Source organism: Pleurodeles waltl, chromosome 10 (genome assembly GCF_031143425.1).
Source record: "Pleurodeles waltl isolate 20211129_DDA chromosome 10, aPleWal1.hap1.20221129, whole genome shotgun sequence".
NCBI classification, from domain to species: domain Eukaryota; kingdom Metazoa; phylum Chordata; class Amphibia; order Caudata; family Salamandridae; genus Pleurodeles; species Pleurodeles waltl.
The window spans coordinates 103,676,848-103,697,716 of NC_090449.1; the positions used below are offsets into that span (position 1 = coordinate 103,676,848).

A 20,869-nucleotide genomic window follows, 5' to 3' on the forward strand; every position below is an offset into this window, starting at 1 on the left:
TCACCGTGCCTACATTCTTTGCTCCCCTGAATCCCTCTAAGGAAGAGGAGCGACGCCACAGACTGGACCCAAAAAGAGCACTGTCGTTCTACCTTGACCACACAAAAGAGTTCCATGTGGATGGGCAGCTGTTTGTGGGATATATAGGAGCAAAGAAAGTTCGGGCAAAATACAGAAATAAACCTTTGCACACTGGGTTGCTCTCTGTATAAAGATCTGCTACGGCCTGGCTAAAAAGCAGCCTCCTGAGGGCTTACAAATCCATTCCACCAGAAGGAAAGCTGCAACCACGGTGTTAGTTCATGGAGTCCCAGTCCTGGACATCTGTCAGGCAGCAACTTATGCATCCCCCCACACATATGCCAAACACTACTGCCTGTACAGTCAGGTCCGCAGGGGCGGGCATTTCGCACGTATGGTGGTGCAGGACTTTCTAGTTTGAAAAAATGTGTTCGCAGCCCACCGCCAGGAGGATATGGCTTGGGTATCTATTCAAAGTTAATGAATTTGCCGCTAGAAGTCTCTATCGGATAAAGAAGTTACTTACCTTCAATAACGCATTATCTGGCAGAGACTCTATTTAGCGGCAGATTCTTTACACTTACCCATGCCTTCCCGCTCTGCCGACTCATTTGCTAGGGTCAGGGTGATCCCTTTCAGGGCCCTAGTTTGGCCACACATATTTGCCAGTTTTTGTCATGGCTCTGCGCTATTGCCGTGGAGAGTCATGATTAAAGTAACTGACGTCCGCGTGCCTGGGTGGCACCTATAGAGGATGTCACATCTGGTGCCAACGTCGTCATGTGGAACCGAATGGAGCCACCAGACGCCACATGCAGGGCTAATATCAAGCAAAAGTTTCCAGATCCAGTCTGACGCCTGGGGAAATGTCTGCAGCTAGATAGTCTCTGTACTAGATAATGCGTTACCGAAGGTAAGTAACTTGGTCTTTATTACCAAGGCATGAGAGAAAGGGCAGAGTGCACCCAGTCATACCAGGTGAAAGGCAGGGGTGGAGAGCAGCGCAACCAAGAAGCAGGGCCTCAGTATTTACTGTCACTGAGGCAGGGCATTCAAAGCTTCACCCTTGTAGGACTGTTTAACTTCCCGTGAGTCCAGTGAGCTCTGTGAGTATCACACAGGATGTCAGTGTCATCAGCTTAAAGTTGATGCTGCACACTACAATGCTGAATTAGCTGATTTAGGGGGAAATACCAAACAGTACTGGAGAAAGGGCAAACCCTATCAATTCTCAGCACTGGAAAGGAGCAAGGGGAAAAAGGAACCTAGGGGAGCATGAGAGTACCTTCCAGAGAGAAATTAAAGAATCCACCTGTGTGTAGGACCCAGAATGTATATTCTTTCCCGATGGTCAATGAAGATATTATGGTGTAAAAAGGTGAGGACACAACCAAAAGGATCAAGTTATCAGCCCCCCCCCATATCCCACTCCATTCAAGCAGTTTTTCTCTCAGATCCATCGCTACATTCTCTGTGCCCCTATGTCAATGAAAACCAGACTGTTAATGAATTAGTATCTGAATCTCCACCAGGTATGCTTGTAACTCACTAGTTGCCTATACCTGGACAATCTTGCCTATAAATAACAGGATGGAGATAGGCCTGAATTTTTAGACATAAAAGAAGAATCCATTTAAAAGGAACAATACAGGTGCTGCTTAAGAGACTATGGATAACTACTTCTCTGAAGGAAAGTATTAACAACTGCCATAGTCACAATATTACTTTGCAAGTACGTGAAAGGCATGAGCCCAAGCGGGAGCCAAGTAGTCTCATCTTTCCTGCACTTTCATTGAAATTAAGGGTAGATAGAGGAGCGAAATAACGGAATTGCCATGTAGAAGTCAAGGATTGTGAAATGAAGAGGTCTGTGGTAAAACGTCTTGCGACTTCCTAGCAGGAGCAACACCAGTCTTTCTGTGGGGCAAATAATAATAAGGGAATCACTACATTCTTGTCTAGCAGTTATTGAGTCATTATTATTTGTCTGAGTGATTATTGCTGAATACATTTGAAAAATATCTTTGTACCTATGATGGGCTTCACCAATTTTGCTTGCATAGTATATTTTCTTTGCTTTAAGAATTATTTCTGATGGATACAACTACCTGTGGATTCCTCACCTAATGAATACTCCCATGGCGCCAGCCTTCAACGGAAATCTTCTTCCTAGCTTCTGCACGTCGACGTCACTCTAGGGAGCTACTGTTACTTTCGTAGCTACAGTGTATTTTCTGCTGCGAAGTTCTTCTCATCGGTAATAATGGCTCAGAGGAAGTCGGGTTTCAAGCCCTGTCGAGAGTGTGGGGGCAAGATGTCCGTTACAGATCCTCACTCCGACTGTCTATGGTGTTTGAGCTCCGACCACGACGTCGTGACTTGCGATTCATGTCAGCACATGAACCCGAAGGCCCTCAAAGAACGTGAGGCTAAACTATTCATGGCGAAAGTCGAAGAAAAAGGAAAAACATCATAAAAAGTCTTTTTCGCCAAGGTCTCATCGGCGTCATCGAGACTCCCGGTGCCGTAGAGATTCACGGCGTCATTCCAGCAAGGAGACTTGTTCGAGGTCGCCTTCGGCTCGGCGTCGGAGAACTTGGGAGGTCAGTCCCACGGTCACGCCGCATCCATCGACGCCGTTGCCCTCTCCGGCGTCACCGACTTCGCTTGGACAGGCGTCTGTGATTGAGGTGATGCAGCCTCTGGTGTTGTCTCCGGCGTCGCAGACGTCGAGGCCGGCGTTGGGGTCGCCTTCGATCCAGGCACCCCAGTATCCGGCTTTTCCCACCCCTGGAGCCGATAGTACCGCATTCCTGAATGCGATGTATACCATCTTTCAACAGATGGCTCCAGGGGGTGCTCCGGCTGGTCCTTCGGGGCCTTTGGCCTTTTCATTGGGTGATCCTGCGCCTCTACGGCCGGCACCCTTTATGCCCTTTCTCCCTTTTGGGAATGTGGGCTCGGCGCCGGTGTCGGCGCCGGTGGCCGCTCCGGTGGCTTCAGAGGGATTGGCCCCGGAGGTTTCCATCCCGTCGACGTCAGGATTTCGTCCTGTGACTCCGGTGGGTCCATCGGCTCCAAGATCTCTTCGTCCTGCTCCTTCAACGGCGCCGAAGCTGCCTGTGGCGCCGGACGCGGCGTCGGATACTGCTGGAGATCGGCGCCGATCTTCGACTTCGGCAGAGGCCATGTCGACTCCGCGTATCGAGCAGAGACTACATTCGAGGAGGCGTGCTCTCCGTCTTTTGGAAGAGCAGGAGTACCAACGAGTCCTGGAGGAAGGAGAGGTTGAGGACTCTGGAGATGAATTGCATGGTCTGGATACGGCCAGTGGTCTGGATACTTCCCCTGAGTGGGACCTTTCATCTCCAGGGGAGTATACGGAGGAGGCTGCTACCTTTCACGCTGTGGTAAGGAAGGAAGCTAACTTTCTGGACCTGCCTTTGCCGGTGGCAGAGGCGAAGCAGAATTTATTGACGGAGGTATTGCATCCGGCCTCTGCTGCAGTGGAGCCTCTCTTGCCGTTTAATGAGGCTTTGTTTGATCCGGTGTTAGAGGTGTGGAAGAAGCCAGTATCTTCCTCGGCGGTTCATAGGGCTGTGGCCAGGAGATATCGAGCTGCACCATCTGACCCTGGCTTTCTTTCTAGACACCCTACGCCGGAGAGCTTGGTGGTGCAAGCCTCCTGTTCATCGAAGTCAGCGCCTGGATCTTTCCCGACGGTACCTGGAGACAGGGACTCCAAGAAGCTGGATGCACAATCCAAGAAAATATTTTCATCTTGCAGTTTGGTGTTGAAGGCCACCAACGCAACTTGCATTCTGGGGAGATACATCCATGCTCTTATGGACGATATTTCATCTTCATTTACGGAGCTTCCCATGGGACTCTTGGATGTTGTCTCGGACGCCCAGGCTGCCGCAACCCAGATTATCCAGTCTGGGCTGGACACGACTGACTCGGTGGCTAGGGCGATGGGCACGGCTGTGGTGGCAAGGAGACAGGCCTGGCTCCGTAATTCAGGGTTTTCTGCAGACGTGCAGTCGACCCTATTGGACCTCCCGTTTGATGGGGACAAACTGTTTGGAGCCAAGGCAGATTCGGCCTTGGAGCGATTTAAAGAGAGCAGGGCCACAGCCAAATCGTTAGGGTTGCAAGCTCCTTCTTCCTCTGCCTCTTCCAGGTTTTTCAGGAGGTTTCGTGGATTTGGGCGTGGCTCTTCCTCCTCTTCCTTTCGGGGGAGATTCCAGCAACCCGCCTCTTCCCACCCTTATAGATCATTTAGAGGGAGAGGTAGGGCCCGCACCAGAGGAGCCTCTCAACAGCACTCTGCCTCTTCCTCGTCCTCTGGAGGGGTGCAGCAGGGAAAGCAGCCTTAGGCTTCCACCATTTCCCACTCACTCCTCTCCTGTAGGGGGAAGGTTACGGCATTTTCTCCACAAGTGGGAGACTATTACAACGGACACTTGGGTTATCAGTGTTGTGGGAAAAGGCTACACCCTTCCCTTTCGGGAGTTTCCGCCCCCCATCCCGCCCCGCCCATCTTATTGTTCAGAAGAACACCTCCTGTTGCTAGAACAGGAGGTTCAAGTCCTCCTTTCAAAGGGCGCAGTGGAGTTGGTCCCAGAGCAGGAAAGGGGTCGAGGTTGTTACTCAAGGTACTTCCTGATTCCCAAGAAGGATGGTCGGTTGAGACCGATCCTGGATCTGAGGATCTTGAATTGGTTCCTCAAACAGGAAAAGTTCAAGATGCTGACCCTAGCACAGGTGCTTTTGGCGTTGATCAAAGAAGATTGGATGGTGTCTGTCGACTTGCAGGATGCTTATTTTCATATCCCGATACTCAAGTCGCACAGGAAGTATCTCCGGTTTGTGGTAGGGTCGCAGCACTATCAGTTTGCGGTCCTCCCGTTTGGTCTTACTTCAGCACCTCGAGTGATGTCGGTGGTTGCGGCAGAGCTCAGAAGGAAGTGGATAGCAGTATTCCCTTACTTGGACGACTGGTTGATCAAAGCCAAGTCTCTGGAGCTTGTGTTGTATCATCTGCAGTCAACAACCCAGTTGTTGTTCGACCTGGGCTTTTCGGTGAACGTGCCCAAATCTCACCTGGAGCCCTCTCAGCGCCTCCTGTTCATAGGGGCAGTACTGGATACAACATTGAATCGAGCCTTTCCTCCGCCTCAGCGGATTCAAGACATTCAGGCGTTGGTTCCAATGTTTCAAGGTGGAGCGGTCGTTCCAGTCCTCCAGGTCCTTCGTCTGCTCGGTCTGTTTGCCTCCTGCATACTGTTGGTCACGCATGCTCGCTGGCACATGAGGGCTCTTCAGTGGTGCCTCCGAAGGCAGTGGTCTCAACACAAAGGAGATCTAGAAGGTGCGGTCAAGATCTCCAGAGATGCTGCTGTGGACTTGAAGTGGTGGATTGCGAGCAACAATCTTTCACAAGGAAAGCAGTTCGCGCAGTCGCCACCAGTGGCCACGGTCATAACGGATGCTTCCACTTTAGGGTGGGGAGCTCATCTGGGGGATCTGGAGATCAAAGGACTTTGGTCTCCAGAGGAACAGATGTTTCATATCAATCTGTTAGAGTTACGGGCTGTACGTCTGGCTCTCAAGGCCTTCCTCCCTTCCCTTCGTGGTCAGTCGGTACAGGTCCTGACGGACAATACTACCACGATGTGGTACATAAACAAACAGGGAGGAGTAGGGTCGTACCTTCTCTGCAGAGAAGCTCTTCGACTATGGTCCTGGGCAAAGGACCATCAGATTTGCTTGGTAGCAAATCATCTGGCCGGGGTCTTAAATGTACGTGCGGACAGTCTCAGTTGTCAATTCTCGGCCGACCACGAGTGGCGTCTCCATCCAGATCAAGTCCGTTTAATCTTCCAGATGTGGGGGTTTCCTCGGATAGATCTGTTTGCCACTCTGGAGAACGCGCATTGTCCGTTATTCTGCAGCCTCCAGTATCCGGTGCAGGGAGCATTGGGGGACGTGTTTCTGATAACCTGGTGCGACCAGTTGCTTTACGCGTTTCCCCCCCATACCCTTGATTCCTCGAGTGTTGAGGAAGATTCGCCAAGACCGGGCCCAAGTCATCTTAATAGCTCCGGATTGGCCCAGGAGGGTGTGGTACTCCGACCTTCTCCAACTCTCGCTGTGCCCTCCGCTCTGTCTCCCTCTCAGGGCAGACCTCCTCTCGCATTCGCTGGGGCAGGTTTCACACCCCAACCTCCAGAGTCTACACCTACATGCCTGGAGATTGAACGGGGCAACCTGAGTTCCTTCTCTCTCCCGCCTGATGTAGTGGATGTTATATTAGCGGCCAGGCGACACTCCACTTAATCTATCTACGCTAATAGGTGGTCTAAATTTGTTATGTGGTGTGGAGAGAGACAGATTGATCCCTTACATGCTCATCTGTCGGACGTTTTGTCTTTTGCTCTGTCTCTAGCGCAGAAAGGTTGTGCAGTCGCTACCATTAAGGGTTATTTGTCGGCTTTGTCAGCCTTCATTTGTCTTCCTGACCAACCATCGTTATTTAAATCCCCTATTGTTCTCAGATTCTTGAAAGGTCTTCTAAATAAATATCCTCCAAAACCATTTGTTATGCCTCAATGGGATTTGTCCTTGGTCCTTACTTTCCTTATGGGGTCCCCTTTTGAGCCGATGCATTCTTGCACCTTAAGGTATTTAGTTATTAAAACAGTCTTCCTGGTGGCTATAAGATCTGCAAGGAGAGTGAGTGAGTTGCAAGCCTTATCGGTAAAACCCCCTTATACAACTTTTTATGGGGATAAGGTGGTGTTGAGGACCAAGCCTGCTTTCCTCCCGAAGGTTGTTTCACCTTTCCATTGGGCCCAGACAATTACTTTGTCCACGTTCTATCCTCCGCCTCATCCTTCTAAGGAGGAAGAGAGACTTCATTGCTTGGACCCAAAGAGGGCGTTAAGCTTCTTCATTGATAGAACGAAGGATTTCAGGCTGGAGGATCAGCTGTTCATCGGATACGTGGCCAAGAGGAGAGGAAAGGCAGTCCACAAGAGAACACTCTCCAGGTGGGTTGTTCTTTGCATTAAAATCTGTTACTCTTTAGCAAAGAAGGATCCTCCTGATGGCATTATAGCTCATTCCACCAGAGCTAAGTCTGCCACTTCAGCCTTGGCCAGGGGTGTTCCTGTGGTCGACACCTGCAAGGCCGCAACTTGGTCGTCCCTTCACACTTTTGCAAAACATTACTGTCTGGACTCTGAGGTCAGAAGGGACGGCCATTTTGCACGGTCAGTGCTGCAGGATTTCTTGGTTTGACCATTTCGGCACCCACCACCGGGCGTGGTACTGCTTTGGGACTCTATTCATTAGGTGAGGAATCCACAGGTAGTTGTATCCATCAGAAGAACGAGTTACTTACCTTCGGTAATGACTTTTCTGGTGGATACATTAGCTACCTGTGGATTCCTCACGGTTCCACCCGCCTCCCCGTTGCCTTTCTGGTCTTACCAAGTAATCCTTGAGTGCGCTCCTCTTGGTCTTCAAGGCTGCAATAGATTTTGTATATATGGATACTTGTATATGTATATATATATATATATATATATCTTTTTGTATATACATGATTTGCATATATTTGTTTGATTTAAAAAAAAAAGGAGAATTATATTAAATCTACAGCCATTTTATTGCAATGCTGTGTGATTTACAATCTTATGGGATGTTGCCTTGCTATTTCATTGCATTGGGTTATTATTCTCATGCACGTGAAAAATGTTGGTACTGACGTCGGCGAGGACCTCTTATTGCCTGTATTACGTCAGACGGCGTCGCGCGGGCTAGAGTGACGTCCTCGTCGACGTGCAGAAGCTAGGAAGAAGATTTCCGTCGAAGGCTGGCGCCATGGGAGTATTCATTAGGTGAGGAATCCACAGGTAGCTAATGTATCCACCAGAAAAGTAGTTAACGAAGGTAAGTAACTCGTTCATCTTGTACTTTATGATAATTCTTACATAAATCATTATCAACATTAAGCAGATATTTTCTCCACTTATGTCCTAGATTACAACTCTCACACTTAGTCTGGTGCATTAGAGCTGTTTACCAAAGTCTGGCAACCTTTTTTTGTATTTCAGGTCATCACTGCATGCTGATTGGTTATATGATGTAAGAGACAAATCATTAACACATTTGCATATCTGATGGCATAGCACATCACGAATAATAGAATGCAGCATCTTTGTAAAAACTTCTTTCAGTCAAGAGGCTGTATTCATATTAAGCATTGTTTTAACTTGGATTAAAGTTCTGTGATTAAACGAGTTGTAGGAAGCTGGCTTTCTATATAGTACACTAAAATAAAGTACACTGCAGAGATCCAGTGGATCCCCAATTGGTATTGCAGATACAAACGTAGATAGGACTAATGCTCTATTTTTGGTAGTGTGGGTGAGCAGTTAGGCTTATCAGAGGATAGTGCTAATCATTTGCCTCTTTCAAGCATAAATACTTTGCAGTTTCAAAAATAGACACGGTGTTAGCCTGTGGAGGAAAAACAATGTTCAGCAAACACAGGGTTAACAACGACTTATGGTGCCAATCTCAGGGAGTTAAGATAAGTACTGGGCACTGGTCAGAACCACACAAACAGGTCACACCGGGTGGCACTGGGCCAGCTGGGTGCGAGGTGCACTAAGGCATCGGGTGCCCAATGGTTTCCTATGGGAAATTGACCCAGTGACAAACAGGTGGCAGGCTCTGTCTGGAAAGCCAGTCTGGGACAACAAACGGGTAGGTAGTAGATTTACGGTGCTCAGGGACAAAGGTGCCTCTTTGGTCCTCTTCTCCTATGCCCAGGGGCTACAGTTGCAGGGGTGTCTTTTGGTATCAGTTGTTCTTGTCCCGGAGCATTCACGGTCAGGGGGGGTGCTTTAAGTTGAGGCGGCAGGCATTGTGGTGTAGTCTGGTAGGGGTGGACTGAGGGTGGACTCAAGCTCTCAGGAGCTATAGGACTATCATTGGCACCAATGACCCCCCTTAGCTGGGTCACGGGTACAGTGGTTGCTGTAGGTGTCAGGTTTTCTCTCACCACCAGGCTGTAGGATAGGCCTCTGCGTGCAGGGGCTGCAGGTGACTTGGATGAGTCCAGGAGGGTTGACACTAGGGTGGACTCGGGCTCAGGATAGCTGCGGAGCACTGCTGGTAATGTTGGTGGGGTTCTCACCATGTTGTCAGGTGCAGAGGTCACTTCAGGTGTTGGGTTTCCAGGCTGCAGAGTCCTTGTTGGAAACTCTGTTGCTGAGCAGGTCTGCTGCTCATGGGAGTCGGAGTCTTTTTAGAAGGCAGGTAGGTTTCCTAGTTTTCCTGAAGCTGCAGTTGCAGGACATGTCTTTTTGTGCAGAGTCCATTGAGGTTAGCAGGCAGGCCGGAAGGGCTGGTACCTTGTCAGCTGCTTCTTATTCCTCTTCTTCTGTGGGGTTGTCTTTCTTCTTCGTAGGTAGTCAGGATCTGCCTAGTGTTCAGGGATGCCACCGAAACACTCAATTTAGGGGCGTTACAGGGAGTGCCAAGCGTTCACCAGTGGGCTTGACCACCTTTATGGTAACTACACCCTTTCTATGACCACTTCAGCTGGGAAGTCGGCATAACCCTAACACTAGTGGCCTAATTCCTGCCAAACAAGATGGAGGAATTAAAAAATAGTGTTCACTTAAGCTCGTTCACCTTAGGGATGGGACTGGCATGAAGTGGGTACACCTTCTAATCTGCCTAATTTTCCCACCTGTGCTGCTGCCACAAGTGGTGTCAGGACAAGGAGTTGGTCATCTCCGCCATTTGGAGAGACCTGGGTTGCATTTCAAAGGCGGCAAGGTCTTTGATGCTCCCCCCGCCCTGGAATGTCCATCCTGCTCTGGAAGAGGTGTTATCACCTCCACCCAGTGCAGGCCTTTGTTCCGGGCCTCTGAGAGCATTGGCCCTCACCTCAGAGGGCCAGAACTCGGTCCAGGGCGGCTGCACTGGTTTGGACCATCAAGTGAACACACCAGGATCTGGATAGGTTTTCCTGGGGCACCTCTAAGGTGCCCTCTATCCTTAAATGTTTGATACCAAACATCCCAGGATTCAGAGAAGCCATCGTGTAGCTGGGAAACTCAAAATGGCCAGTGTCCAGCACATGCAATTAGAGTGGTTTCCTTGTGTACTTACTGTATCTCAGAATTGATAGAGACAAGGCAAGGGCATATCAGGTCATGCATATATACCCTCACATGTGTCCGGATGCACCCTGCTTTAGGGGTGACTAACACGTGGCACATGCAGTGATAGGGGACCTAGCACACAGGGGTGTGTAACAGATCGTGTTTTCAATTCAGCCTGCACCAACATACCCAGTCTGCAATAGCAGCACTGTGTGGGTTTTGTGAGGTTCCCTGAGGGTGGCACAATTGGTGCTGCAGGCCTCTTAGGGACCAATGCCAGTTCCATTGCAAGATGGAGCAGGGTTTCCAGAAGGTGATGATATACGTCATAGCAACCACAATTATTATAGGTTAAGCTGTGAAATTTTTCTGTACAAGGAATAAATCATGTTGACATATATGACCGAGGCAAGAGAAAAGATAGCTAGTATTTGTAGTTCATGCACTTTTTGTATTTCAAACAGCAGAAATCTGCAGGGCAACCTTATTTGATTGCATGTATTGTTTTTGGCAATTAAGTGATGTTTCACTTGATATTCTTTATACTTAATGCTTTGGAAAATAAAATTACTTAGTACATCCAGTCACTCACTGATCCCACATGTTCCCCTAACTCACAGTCAAACTACTGTGTGTCCCCTGATTACAGTTCCGTAGTACGCATACAAACTTGAGAGTACCACAAGAACTGTGGGATGGCATCATGGTAGAGTGCGACTAGTAAGTACTAAGCAAACAACTAGAGGGTGTAAATTGTCCGCTCCTAAATTTATAAGACTTGTAATGAATTGTTTATAAATTAATTTTTCACAGAACAAATTGAAAAGAAATCTACAAAGTGCCTCTGCGTGCTTCAAATATATTTTAACCGGACTGCTAAAACTTGATGAATGTGCTTTTTTTGAGGTGCATTTTAGATATATTTAAGTTATATTGATCTTATTACCTGCAATGCCTTATTCTTTTTTTTTTTTATGTTTTTTTTAAACAGAACCACCTCAGTGTTTTTTCAGTAGCAAACCCACTGGCTTCAAGTATAACCTCCAGTATAACTTCCAGTCTGGCATCCAGTATTGGCTCAGACAGTTCATCCCCAACAGCGCTTTCAAGTGTTAATGCCAAAGCTCTCCCATTTTATCCTTCTAGTAATACTGTTGAATCAGTAGCAGGTAAGCCAAAATATTTTTTCTCTATACAATATCTACATTTGTCAGCATTTTTCAGTTACTCATAATACCAAAAATGTGTTTTCCCTGTAAATCTATAACTATTTAGTGTGTGTCCTCTGTGGAATATGTTCTATGGTAATTTGAGTAATTGGCGCTTGGAAACATGTGAATATTTCAAGGGCTTGTGAGATGTGATCACATAGATGGGCTTGCAGAAGTTATCCACACTATGGGCCTGATTACAACTTGGGAGGAGGGTGTTAATCTGTCCCAAATGTGACGGATATCATGCCCACCGTATTACGAGTTCCATAGGATATAATGGACTCGTAATACGGCGGGTGGTATATCCGTCACATTTGGGACGGATTAACACCCTCCTCCAAAGTTGTAATCAGGCCCATAGTGTTCTCAATTCTTTATACTTAGCAGCAGAGACACCATGACTCCTAAATAGAACATTCCTAAAGAAAGAGAGGTTTGACATAGCGTATGAACAACATACAAGGCACTTTTTGTAACATGAATGCTTGATCACTCTGAGATTGCTGAGTTCTTTAACAATCTTCCAATCTCTGCATCTTGAGATCTCCACTTGGAAGAGTTAAGTTTAAGGCTTTTGTGCAACTGTTGCCTCATATTTCAAAGGCCTTAGTGTAGGCCTTAGTTGTCAAGCTTCCTTGGATTTTCTGGTTTTAGGATGATCTGAATGTCTGTTCAGAATGGCAAGATGAATGAGTGGGTGAGATCCTGAGGTAGACTTTTATAAGGGACTGGAGCAGTAATTGAGGCTTGTGGCACACTTGCCTTGAAGCTGAAAGAGGATGATGTGAATGGGAACAGGAACATGATGCTGGGTCTGTCTGAAAGGTGAGATGAGATCCAGTCAAAAAAGCTTCCTTTGAAGCCAAGTTCATGTGGACTCTGTTGAATGAAGCAGTCAGGTCAAGTAAAAGTGTGGTGTATTGCTCTCACTTAAATTAAGAGGGCATAATGCAAAAATAATTCAGCACTCCTTATCTAAATAATGGATTTATTAAGGCACTTCCCAGATATCAAATAAAGTTCATACACATATATTAAAATAAGCATATAACTCAACTGCTGCAGAACATGTGTGTATATACAAAGATAAATGCATATATGAAGTGGTCAAGACTGGAAAAGAAATTTGCAATGTAATAACAGAGCATATATACTTAAGCTAAATAGTCCAGATTTAAAATAAATCATCATTGGGCTTGTTGATATCATCCTCGACAGCGCGACTGGGGAATCCTTGATTAGCCAAGGCAGGAAGCCCTCGATTGGGATCACAAATCAGATCCTGGGCAGTGTGTCCGCTCCACCGGCGAGCTCCTGTCTTAGCGCCAAGTCTCACCGTCTTTTATACCTTAAACCTCCTCAAGAAGAAGGTTCTGGGTACCCCCTCGCCTCTGGTATGAAATTAAACGCTGGCTGTGCTTTGTCTGTGTCGAAAACACCCATAGGAGCTGGCCAGGCTCCCAGTGTTTGTTCTGAGACAGACTTGTACATTCCTCTGATAAAAACAGTCTCAGCCTTGTGAACTCGAATCTAGTCCACATCCCACATAAAATGTGTGCTGTTCGACTCTTTGCAGGTGAAGAGAAAAACATGTTTTTGTAAGGAATGATACTAGTGTTGCCCTTCAGCAGGACACAAAATGGAGTTACTCAAGCAAAATCGAGTCAACGGTCAAATGATGGTTAAATCTATATAGCATCACATGTGGAAGTTGTATTTGTGTCCAGTGTGCACTTCAGATAGTCCACGATGGAGATAATAGCAGATTCTTAGTCCCTTCTGGGCTGATACCCAGTTTATTGATCTAAAAGCTACTTTCATGTGTAAAGAAAGTTGTACATCATAGCAAATGTTCGGACCAGGCCATTCACATTGCTATGTAGAGTGCTGGAGATAATGTACTTTGAATTTTAGCATCAGTGGAAAGAAAGAAAATAAATACTTTTGAAAGTCCACTTCCCAAGTCTGCCTGAAAGGGGTGCTTAGAGGTTTTATACAAACCTGTGCAACTCATGCAATATGCTCTTCCCTTCGCAGTTCCCTCAGCACTGCAGATGTCATACGATTGCTTTTTGGCTTTGGCCAATGTCATGCCACTTGTGCCATGTTCCTTTGATGTTAAGCTTGATGTTGCACTCCTTTCAACCTAAGATGTCACCTGTCCTGGCTCCAACATCAAAAGTGGGTGTGTTGACCCCAAAGCATTTGGCCCCAGTCAAGGCATTGAGATAATCTGTATTGATGCCAACACCAATGAGATCATCGTTCCACCCATTAATGCGTGTGCCAGTTGTTCGAAGGCCTCTAACACATAGAGTGATGGCTCTCATGTCCGGGAGGAAAAAAAAAGACTGACTGGAAGAAATTAAACAGGAAAAGAAGGAAAGCTATTAGGCATAGGGGAAAGGAAAAGACGCTGGGAGAGAAAGAGAATAGACTTTCTGATCGGCCTGCTGTATATGTTTTCGCCAGTCTCATCTACTGCCATGGAGTTGCATGTGGTACTGTTGTTTATAGTGGAAGCACCACATGAGCGGTTGCATGTGGCTGTCCTGAAATTCCTGACGATTACGACACCTTGTCATCACCTCAGCCGGAAAACTTTAAAAATTAAGACCTTTTCATATGAAGAGTCATATATTGAGCTCGCTGAAGATAGGATGACGCTGAGGACTATGCAAGGTTTATAGTTTTTATGAAGTAGAATTTAGTATTTGGTACAAGACTCATTCCCTAATTTTAAGTGGTTGCAGTTTTCACATTTTAAATGGTTCAGTTTATCGCTTTTATTCTGAAATTCAGCATTCCTTACGGTTCCACATTGGCATACATTTGTTGTGAACTCTACTTTATGGTTTTGCCTGGTCGGGAGTAATGACTTCTCAGGTGTGTCGCAGCTATTCATGCAGTATAGTGCAGAGGTGCAGGACAAAGCAGTATTGAAGTAAACTCTTTTAAGGCCACTCGAATGATGTGTTATGCTTTGTTTTCAGAAGTCCAATTGACCCTTCCTGTGCTGAGAGGTAAAGCATGTGTCTCACACTTTCAAAACATGACCATACCATTTATGCAGTGAACTGATTTCTGGGCTGAATCGTACTGAGAGGGTAATGTGTGCCTAGCCACAATGGCATAACTGGTGGGCTTTTAAAGAAGTTATACTGTGGGTCAGCACATCATTTGGATATGGAGTTAGAGACATACCTTACTAGGAAGACCTGTTTTCTAAAGCCTTGAGAACCACCAAAAGCAGAAACTGAGTTTCCCTATTGCTTCTCAGTTTAGAAGAACCAACAACCCATGTGTTTCTAGCTTTGTCAACAGTAGTAACAATTGCTTCAAGACTAGAGAAAAAAATACAACCTGGCACCACAGGACTCTAAATGTTAGTTGACATATCTGTCCACTTTCAGTGGTATACCTGTCTAGAAATCATGACTACCACCCTTCATTCAGAACAAGAATGCCCTCTGAGAAGGGTTATAATAGGGTTTGTGCATGCAGCAGGAAGATATGTACTGGGTACGTTACTAAAAGCTACTAGCTTAGCAGCTGTTTTGACTGGGTACAATATAGACCAAAATGAGCAAACTAGTGCCTTAATTGGAGTCTGTATCGATGAAAGCTTATGGCTAATTGCCCTCAAATTATTTTATGCAAGATGCACTTGATTGTAGCATCAAGGGTAGAACAAACAGATAGTACTGTATGGGGTCATTGAAAGTAGCTGGATTTAGCAAGTGCAAGCATGTGTCCTAAGATGATGTTTTGTGGAGGGATGATGTATTATACCTGTGAATTACAATTTATATAAAAGATATCATAAGAGGGCAAATTCTGCTGAATATGCTATTTAAAATTTATCAACGAGAACAAACACAAATGAACTCCAATGAACACTTACCTGGCCTGTATCTCACAGAGATAGTCAGCCCAGAGAGGTTAGGGACAGAATGCGGCCCGTGTAGAGGCACAGGATGAGAGACTTCTGCATGAGGTGAGGTGTCCACAATGAGAAGAAAACAAAGTCATTTTACTACAGCATCCTAGTCAGGTAATGATTATGGTTCTTTACAGAACTACAGGGAGTGCAGAATTATTAGGCAAATGAGTATTTTGACCACATCATCCTCTTTATGCATGTTGTCTTACTCCAAGCTGTATAGGCTCGAAAGCCTACTACCAATTAAGCATATTAGGTGATGTGCATCTCTGTAATGAGAAGGGGTGTGGTCTAATGACATCAACACCCTATATCAGGTGTGCATAATTATTAGGCAACTTCCTTTCCTTTGGCAAAATGGGTCAAAAGAAGGACTTGACAGGCTCAGAAAAGTCAAAAATAGTGAGATATCTTGCAGAGGGATGCAGCACTCTTAAAATTGCAAAGCTTCTGAAGCGTGATCATCGAACAATCAAGCGTTTCATTCAAAATAGTCAACAGGGTCGCAAGAAGCGTGTGGAAAAACCAAAGCGCAAAATAACTGCCCATGAACTGAGAAAAGTCAAGCGTGCAGCTGCCACGATGCCACTTGCCACCAGTTTGGCCATATTTCAGAGCTGCAACATCACTGGAGTGCCCAAAAGCACAAGGTGTGCAATACTCAGAGACATGGCCAAGGTAAGAAAGGCTGAAAGACGACCACCACTGAACAAGACACACAAGCTGAAACGTCAAGACTGGGCCAAGAAATATCTCAAGACTGATTTTTATAAGGTTTTATGGACTGATGAAATGAGAGTGAGTCTTGATGGGCCAGATGGATGGGCCCGTGGCTGGATTGGTAATGGGCAGAGAGCTCCAGTCCGACTCAGACGCCAGCAAGGTGGAGGTGGAGTACTGGTTTGGGCTGGTATCATCAAAGATGAGCTTGTGGGGCCTTTTCGGGTTGAGGATGGAGTCAAGCTCAACTCCCAGTCCTACTGCCAGTTCCTGGAAGACACCTTCTTCAAGCAGTGGTACAGGAAGAAGTCTGATTCCTTCAAGAAAAACATGATTTTCATGCAGGACAATGCTCCATCACACGCGTCCAAGTACTCCACAGCGTGGCTGGCAAGAAAGGGTATAAAAGAAGGAAATCTAATGACATGGCCTCCTTGTTCACCTGATCTGAACCCCATTGAGAACCTGTGGTCCATCATCAAATGTGAGATTTACAAGGAGGGAAAACAGTACACCTCTCTGAACAGTGTCTGGGAGGCTGTGGTTGCTGCTGCACGCAATGTTGATGGTGAACAGATCAAAACACTGACAAAATCCATGGATGGCAGGCTTTTGAGTGTCCTTGCAAAGAAAGGTGGCTATATTGGTCACTGATTTGTTTTTGTTTTGTTTTTGAATGTCAGAAATGTATATTTGTGAATGTTGAGATGTTATATTGGTTTCACTGGTAATAATAAATAATTGAAATGGGTATATATTTTTTTTTGTTAAGTTGCCTAATAATTATGCACAGTAATAGTCACCTGCACACACAGATATCCCCCTAACATAGCTAAAACTAAAAACAAACTAAAAACTACTTCCAAAAATATTCAGCTTTGATATTAATGAGTTTTTTGGGTTCATTGAGAACATGGTTGTTGTTCAATAATAAAATTAATCCTCAAAAATACAACTTGCCTAATAATTCTGCACTCCCTGTAGGTACAGTGGACACTCTGAACAAGGTTTATAGTATTCTCTCTGCAGAAAACCAAAATGGTTTCACATACATGACAAGCTGTCGATTAAATGCCTGTGACTAATTATCAATGAATGCTTCCACCTGCCTACTAGTGCATCCAGGCACCCCAGAAATACCTAATTTACTGCACAGAGCAATATCACCATAAGTCCAAGACCTTGGCATTTCCATACAGATAGCAGCAGACTGTTCACCAGATGCCAGAAGTGACTTCACAACTTTGCAGAGCAGATAGTCAGTTTTCCTGATAAGAGCAAGGTTAAAGAAAGCATGCTCCCAGGTAATCAGCACTACATCATCCTGGCAACAAAAGACCGATTTCATAAACAGTGCCAAGATGTCAAACTTACGGTATTTGGAATATTCTGCTATTTTCAGGTTGCACACTTAAAGACTGAGGGACCTGCACCTGCAAAATATGTTAATGTTTTATTGCAAGTTAAAAGCTTCACCGAGGTTGCTTTTTCTTTATTTAACTAATTAACTAAACCATGGGACTTGGTGGAGCAGTACATGATTTTGAAAGAAAAATGAAGGGAAGGAAGCAGAAAAGCAAAAACTCCAAGGACTGATGAGAGTAAGAAACGTAACTAAAAAATTAAGCAGGCTAAGGATGAGAAATTTGGAACAGAGTATGAAGAAAGAGGCGTGATGAAGGAGTCTACACAGCTAAAAAGGCGACAGAGCCTCAATCAGGGAGTAAACACAAGACGCTGAGTAAAATGAATCTCCGACACTAGATCTTCAAAAGATTCAGATGCTATTTAAATAATCCCTATGTGAAGGTTAGAATTCTCTGGTTAAAAACAAAAGAAAAATGTAGTGTCTTTAAGCAAAAGTCATTCAAACGATCTCTTTTCTGCAGTCGGTTGAGCTCACTGTACTAAGTTATTAATTAGTGGCTATAACATCTTGTACATACATGCACTGAAAAAGACAGTAACAATACATCATGCAGTTGGTGCTTGGGTGTTAACCAAAGGTAAAAATCAGTGATTGATGTTTGAAACATGGCACCATTGTATTACCATTTCCCTCCCTGCCATACCCTGACTCCTCCCTGTAGCATCACCTTTGTTTAGATTCTTACCACATGTGTTAGTGCATGGACGCCCTGCTCTTCTCATGTTAGGTGAGTGGATCTCTTAGCTGCAGGTTTTATTTGGGAAAACCTTTTATTAATTCGTTTTTTAAGCTTGTGGATGATGCAATCCAAGGAACATCTTTGAGAACTGCCCGCAGTAAGAGTGTTTATACATTGCCTGTTTCTGAACAATTGTTACAGAATGTGTACTATGTCAGAGCTTTTCCTCAAGGACAAAGAAAGAAAATGGCTATTATGGTTATGTACTTTATGGCAGAATGTGCATCAGAAACTATCATCTTATAAAAAAAAAATCCAGATCTTAAATAACCACTCTTGAAAAGCTACCGAGAAACGCACAGAAGAGCACACAAAGCCCAGTGTCTCTATTCATGTGACTTGTTTCTCAAAGTACGCCCTGGTAAATGGTGAGCTTTCTATTGCCTCTTACATGCCCCCTGGTGATCATGTCATGGGTTTTCAAGCCATCATACTTGATATCCGCTTCCAGCATCACTGAGGTTGAGAACCTCAATGCTGATCTTGATGCCAGATCTAATGATCAAGGCTGATGTCTCCCTCAACTTCCTGACTGAAGATCCAGGATTCCTCTTTGTGCTGGAGCTGAAACCCTAGATTGTGTTTAGATCTGCTTCGGCTAGATCACTGCTAGAACATCCTGCTCAGGAATATGGTGTCAATGCAAGAGATTGCCATTATGCCATATATCTAGGATCCAGGATTCCGCCTCCATGTGCCTACAGGCTATGGCGAAATTAGACTTTGTGATAGAGAAAGCTACACACCTGCATTCCCTGTACCTTCCCTTGGCCCTCTCTGTGCTCCCAGAGGAAAAGTAGGACCCTTGAGGGCATATTGATGGGAAGACTTCTGGGGTTACACCCCTGAAACTAATGGCAACCAGTATTCCGGTGGAAGGTAGATTGTCCTCCATCCTGGCTATGACGGCAGCCATGGACCTAGCAGACACAGATTTCGTACTTATGTGCCATGAGAGGCACGCTGCAAAGAAGGATGGCGGAAGATAACTGGCTTCTGGCTGGCACTGTGGTGCGGTCACAGTGTGCAACATGCCCTTCAGCATCGAAGAATGGTTCAGCAAAGAGGTGGACAAGACTGTCTGATCCATTCAGCCTGACACCAACACAGTGAAGGCAATGGCAGCCTTGTCATGGAACCTGCCTCACAATCCTCAAAGAGAGACTGGCAGTCCAAAGAGTTGCGTAGTTTTTAAGTTTCACATTTTCATCAATGGCCTTTCCCTTCTCCGTCCGCCTTGTGACATCAATTCCCTGAGAGTGCAAACATGGCTTCAGTTCAAGGCAGCGCTTTAGGGAGAGGGTGATTATAATCTATGGGCCTGTCCAAAAGCAAGTTTTATGGGTTGAAAGTTTAAGCGTGGTCCCTGCTTGGCTGAGCAAGGGCATTTCCCACACGGCTTCAGTATGGAATCTAATAACCTTGAAAAAGTGAGTGATGAACATAGAGGTGCTTGGAGGACTCAGAAATTCAGAAAGAGACATCCTCAGGCATGCAAAGACTTTGAAGAGTCGAGAAACAGCTTCAGGGCCCGGAGGCAGAGGTCAGGGACTTCTGAGTAGGAATCCAATAAAACATGGGTCTCGAAGAATACCGATCAACCACTTGAGATACTTAAGCTTGCAGAAGAGGAGCAAAGGCCGTTGCCCCATCCTAAAAATGTGCTTCATCAACAGGTTTGTCTGAAAGCAGTTCTTCTGGGTAGTGATGTACCAGAGGTAATCCCTTATAAGCAGTCTGGAGATTGGATGTCATCATAGAATCTCAACAGTGACTACTTCCATATCCCCAATTCTGGTAAGTATCAGAGGTTGTTCAAGCTCACAGTTTGCTGAGAGCACTGATTTTCTAGAATCCATCTCTTCTGATGTTCGGTCATCACCTAGGGTGCTGACAGAGTGCCTTCAACTACTAGCATAAATGACTAGTAAAGGTGCATTTGAAGATGGAAGTTAAGGTCGCCCTCAAGGGCTTTCCGCTGACTATTGAAGACTGGGTTGCCTGTCAAGTTCGGGAAATCCCTCTAGAATCCTTCTCAAGACATAATCTCTCTCTGTGCACACATGGCTTCCAGGTACTTTAGGAAGTAACCAGTGGAATAGAGGGGGTGCAGCCTGCAGTAGTGAGGATGTCTGCTAAAGTAACTGCTAGACAGGTTCCGCTGACAAAAGGAAAGCAGCTTTGTCCACATGAGAACACTGGCACATCTTTACGATATATGCTCTCCTTTTGCTCTACTGTTTGAGTAACTAGGGTTGAATGGGGACATGTTCCTAACAGACTGGAAAGGAGAGCTCCTGAAAGTGATTACGCCAATTCCATTGCTGCCCTGGCTGATGTAGGAATTGCTAGAGTGCAGTTGCCACGTTATGCTGATGGCCCAGATTTGTGAGGCCATATGTTCCCCGACTTGTTCTGCTTGTTGATGCCTCTTCATTTCAGTGACCACAACTAGACATTTGCTAAGCAGGGGCACAACCAGGAATCTGCATGTTGACGCAGTTTCTCTCACCCACTTGTCTCGGACCTCTGGGGAATTCAGAAGCTGGCTTTATTAACACTACTTAAAATCACAAATGATAGGCTGTTTCTCTGCTTGAATACAGGCCCACACCC

At 45.7% G+C, this 20,869-nt stretch overlaps 1 protein-coding gene across 1 annotated transcript in view; it reads left to right on the forward strand.

Moving 5' to 3' along the window:
* Positions 1-20,869, forward strand: part of UNKL (unk like zinc finger) — a 453,251-nt gene that overhangs the window by 315,560 nt on the left and 116,822 nt on the right. The window contains exon 10 of the mRNA XM_069209876.1: positions 11,200-11,377. Within this exon, the coding sequence (XP_069065977.1) occupies positions 11,200-11,377 (178 nt within the window). The remainder of the gene's footprint in view (positions 1-11,199; positions 11,378-20,869) is intronic.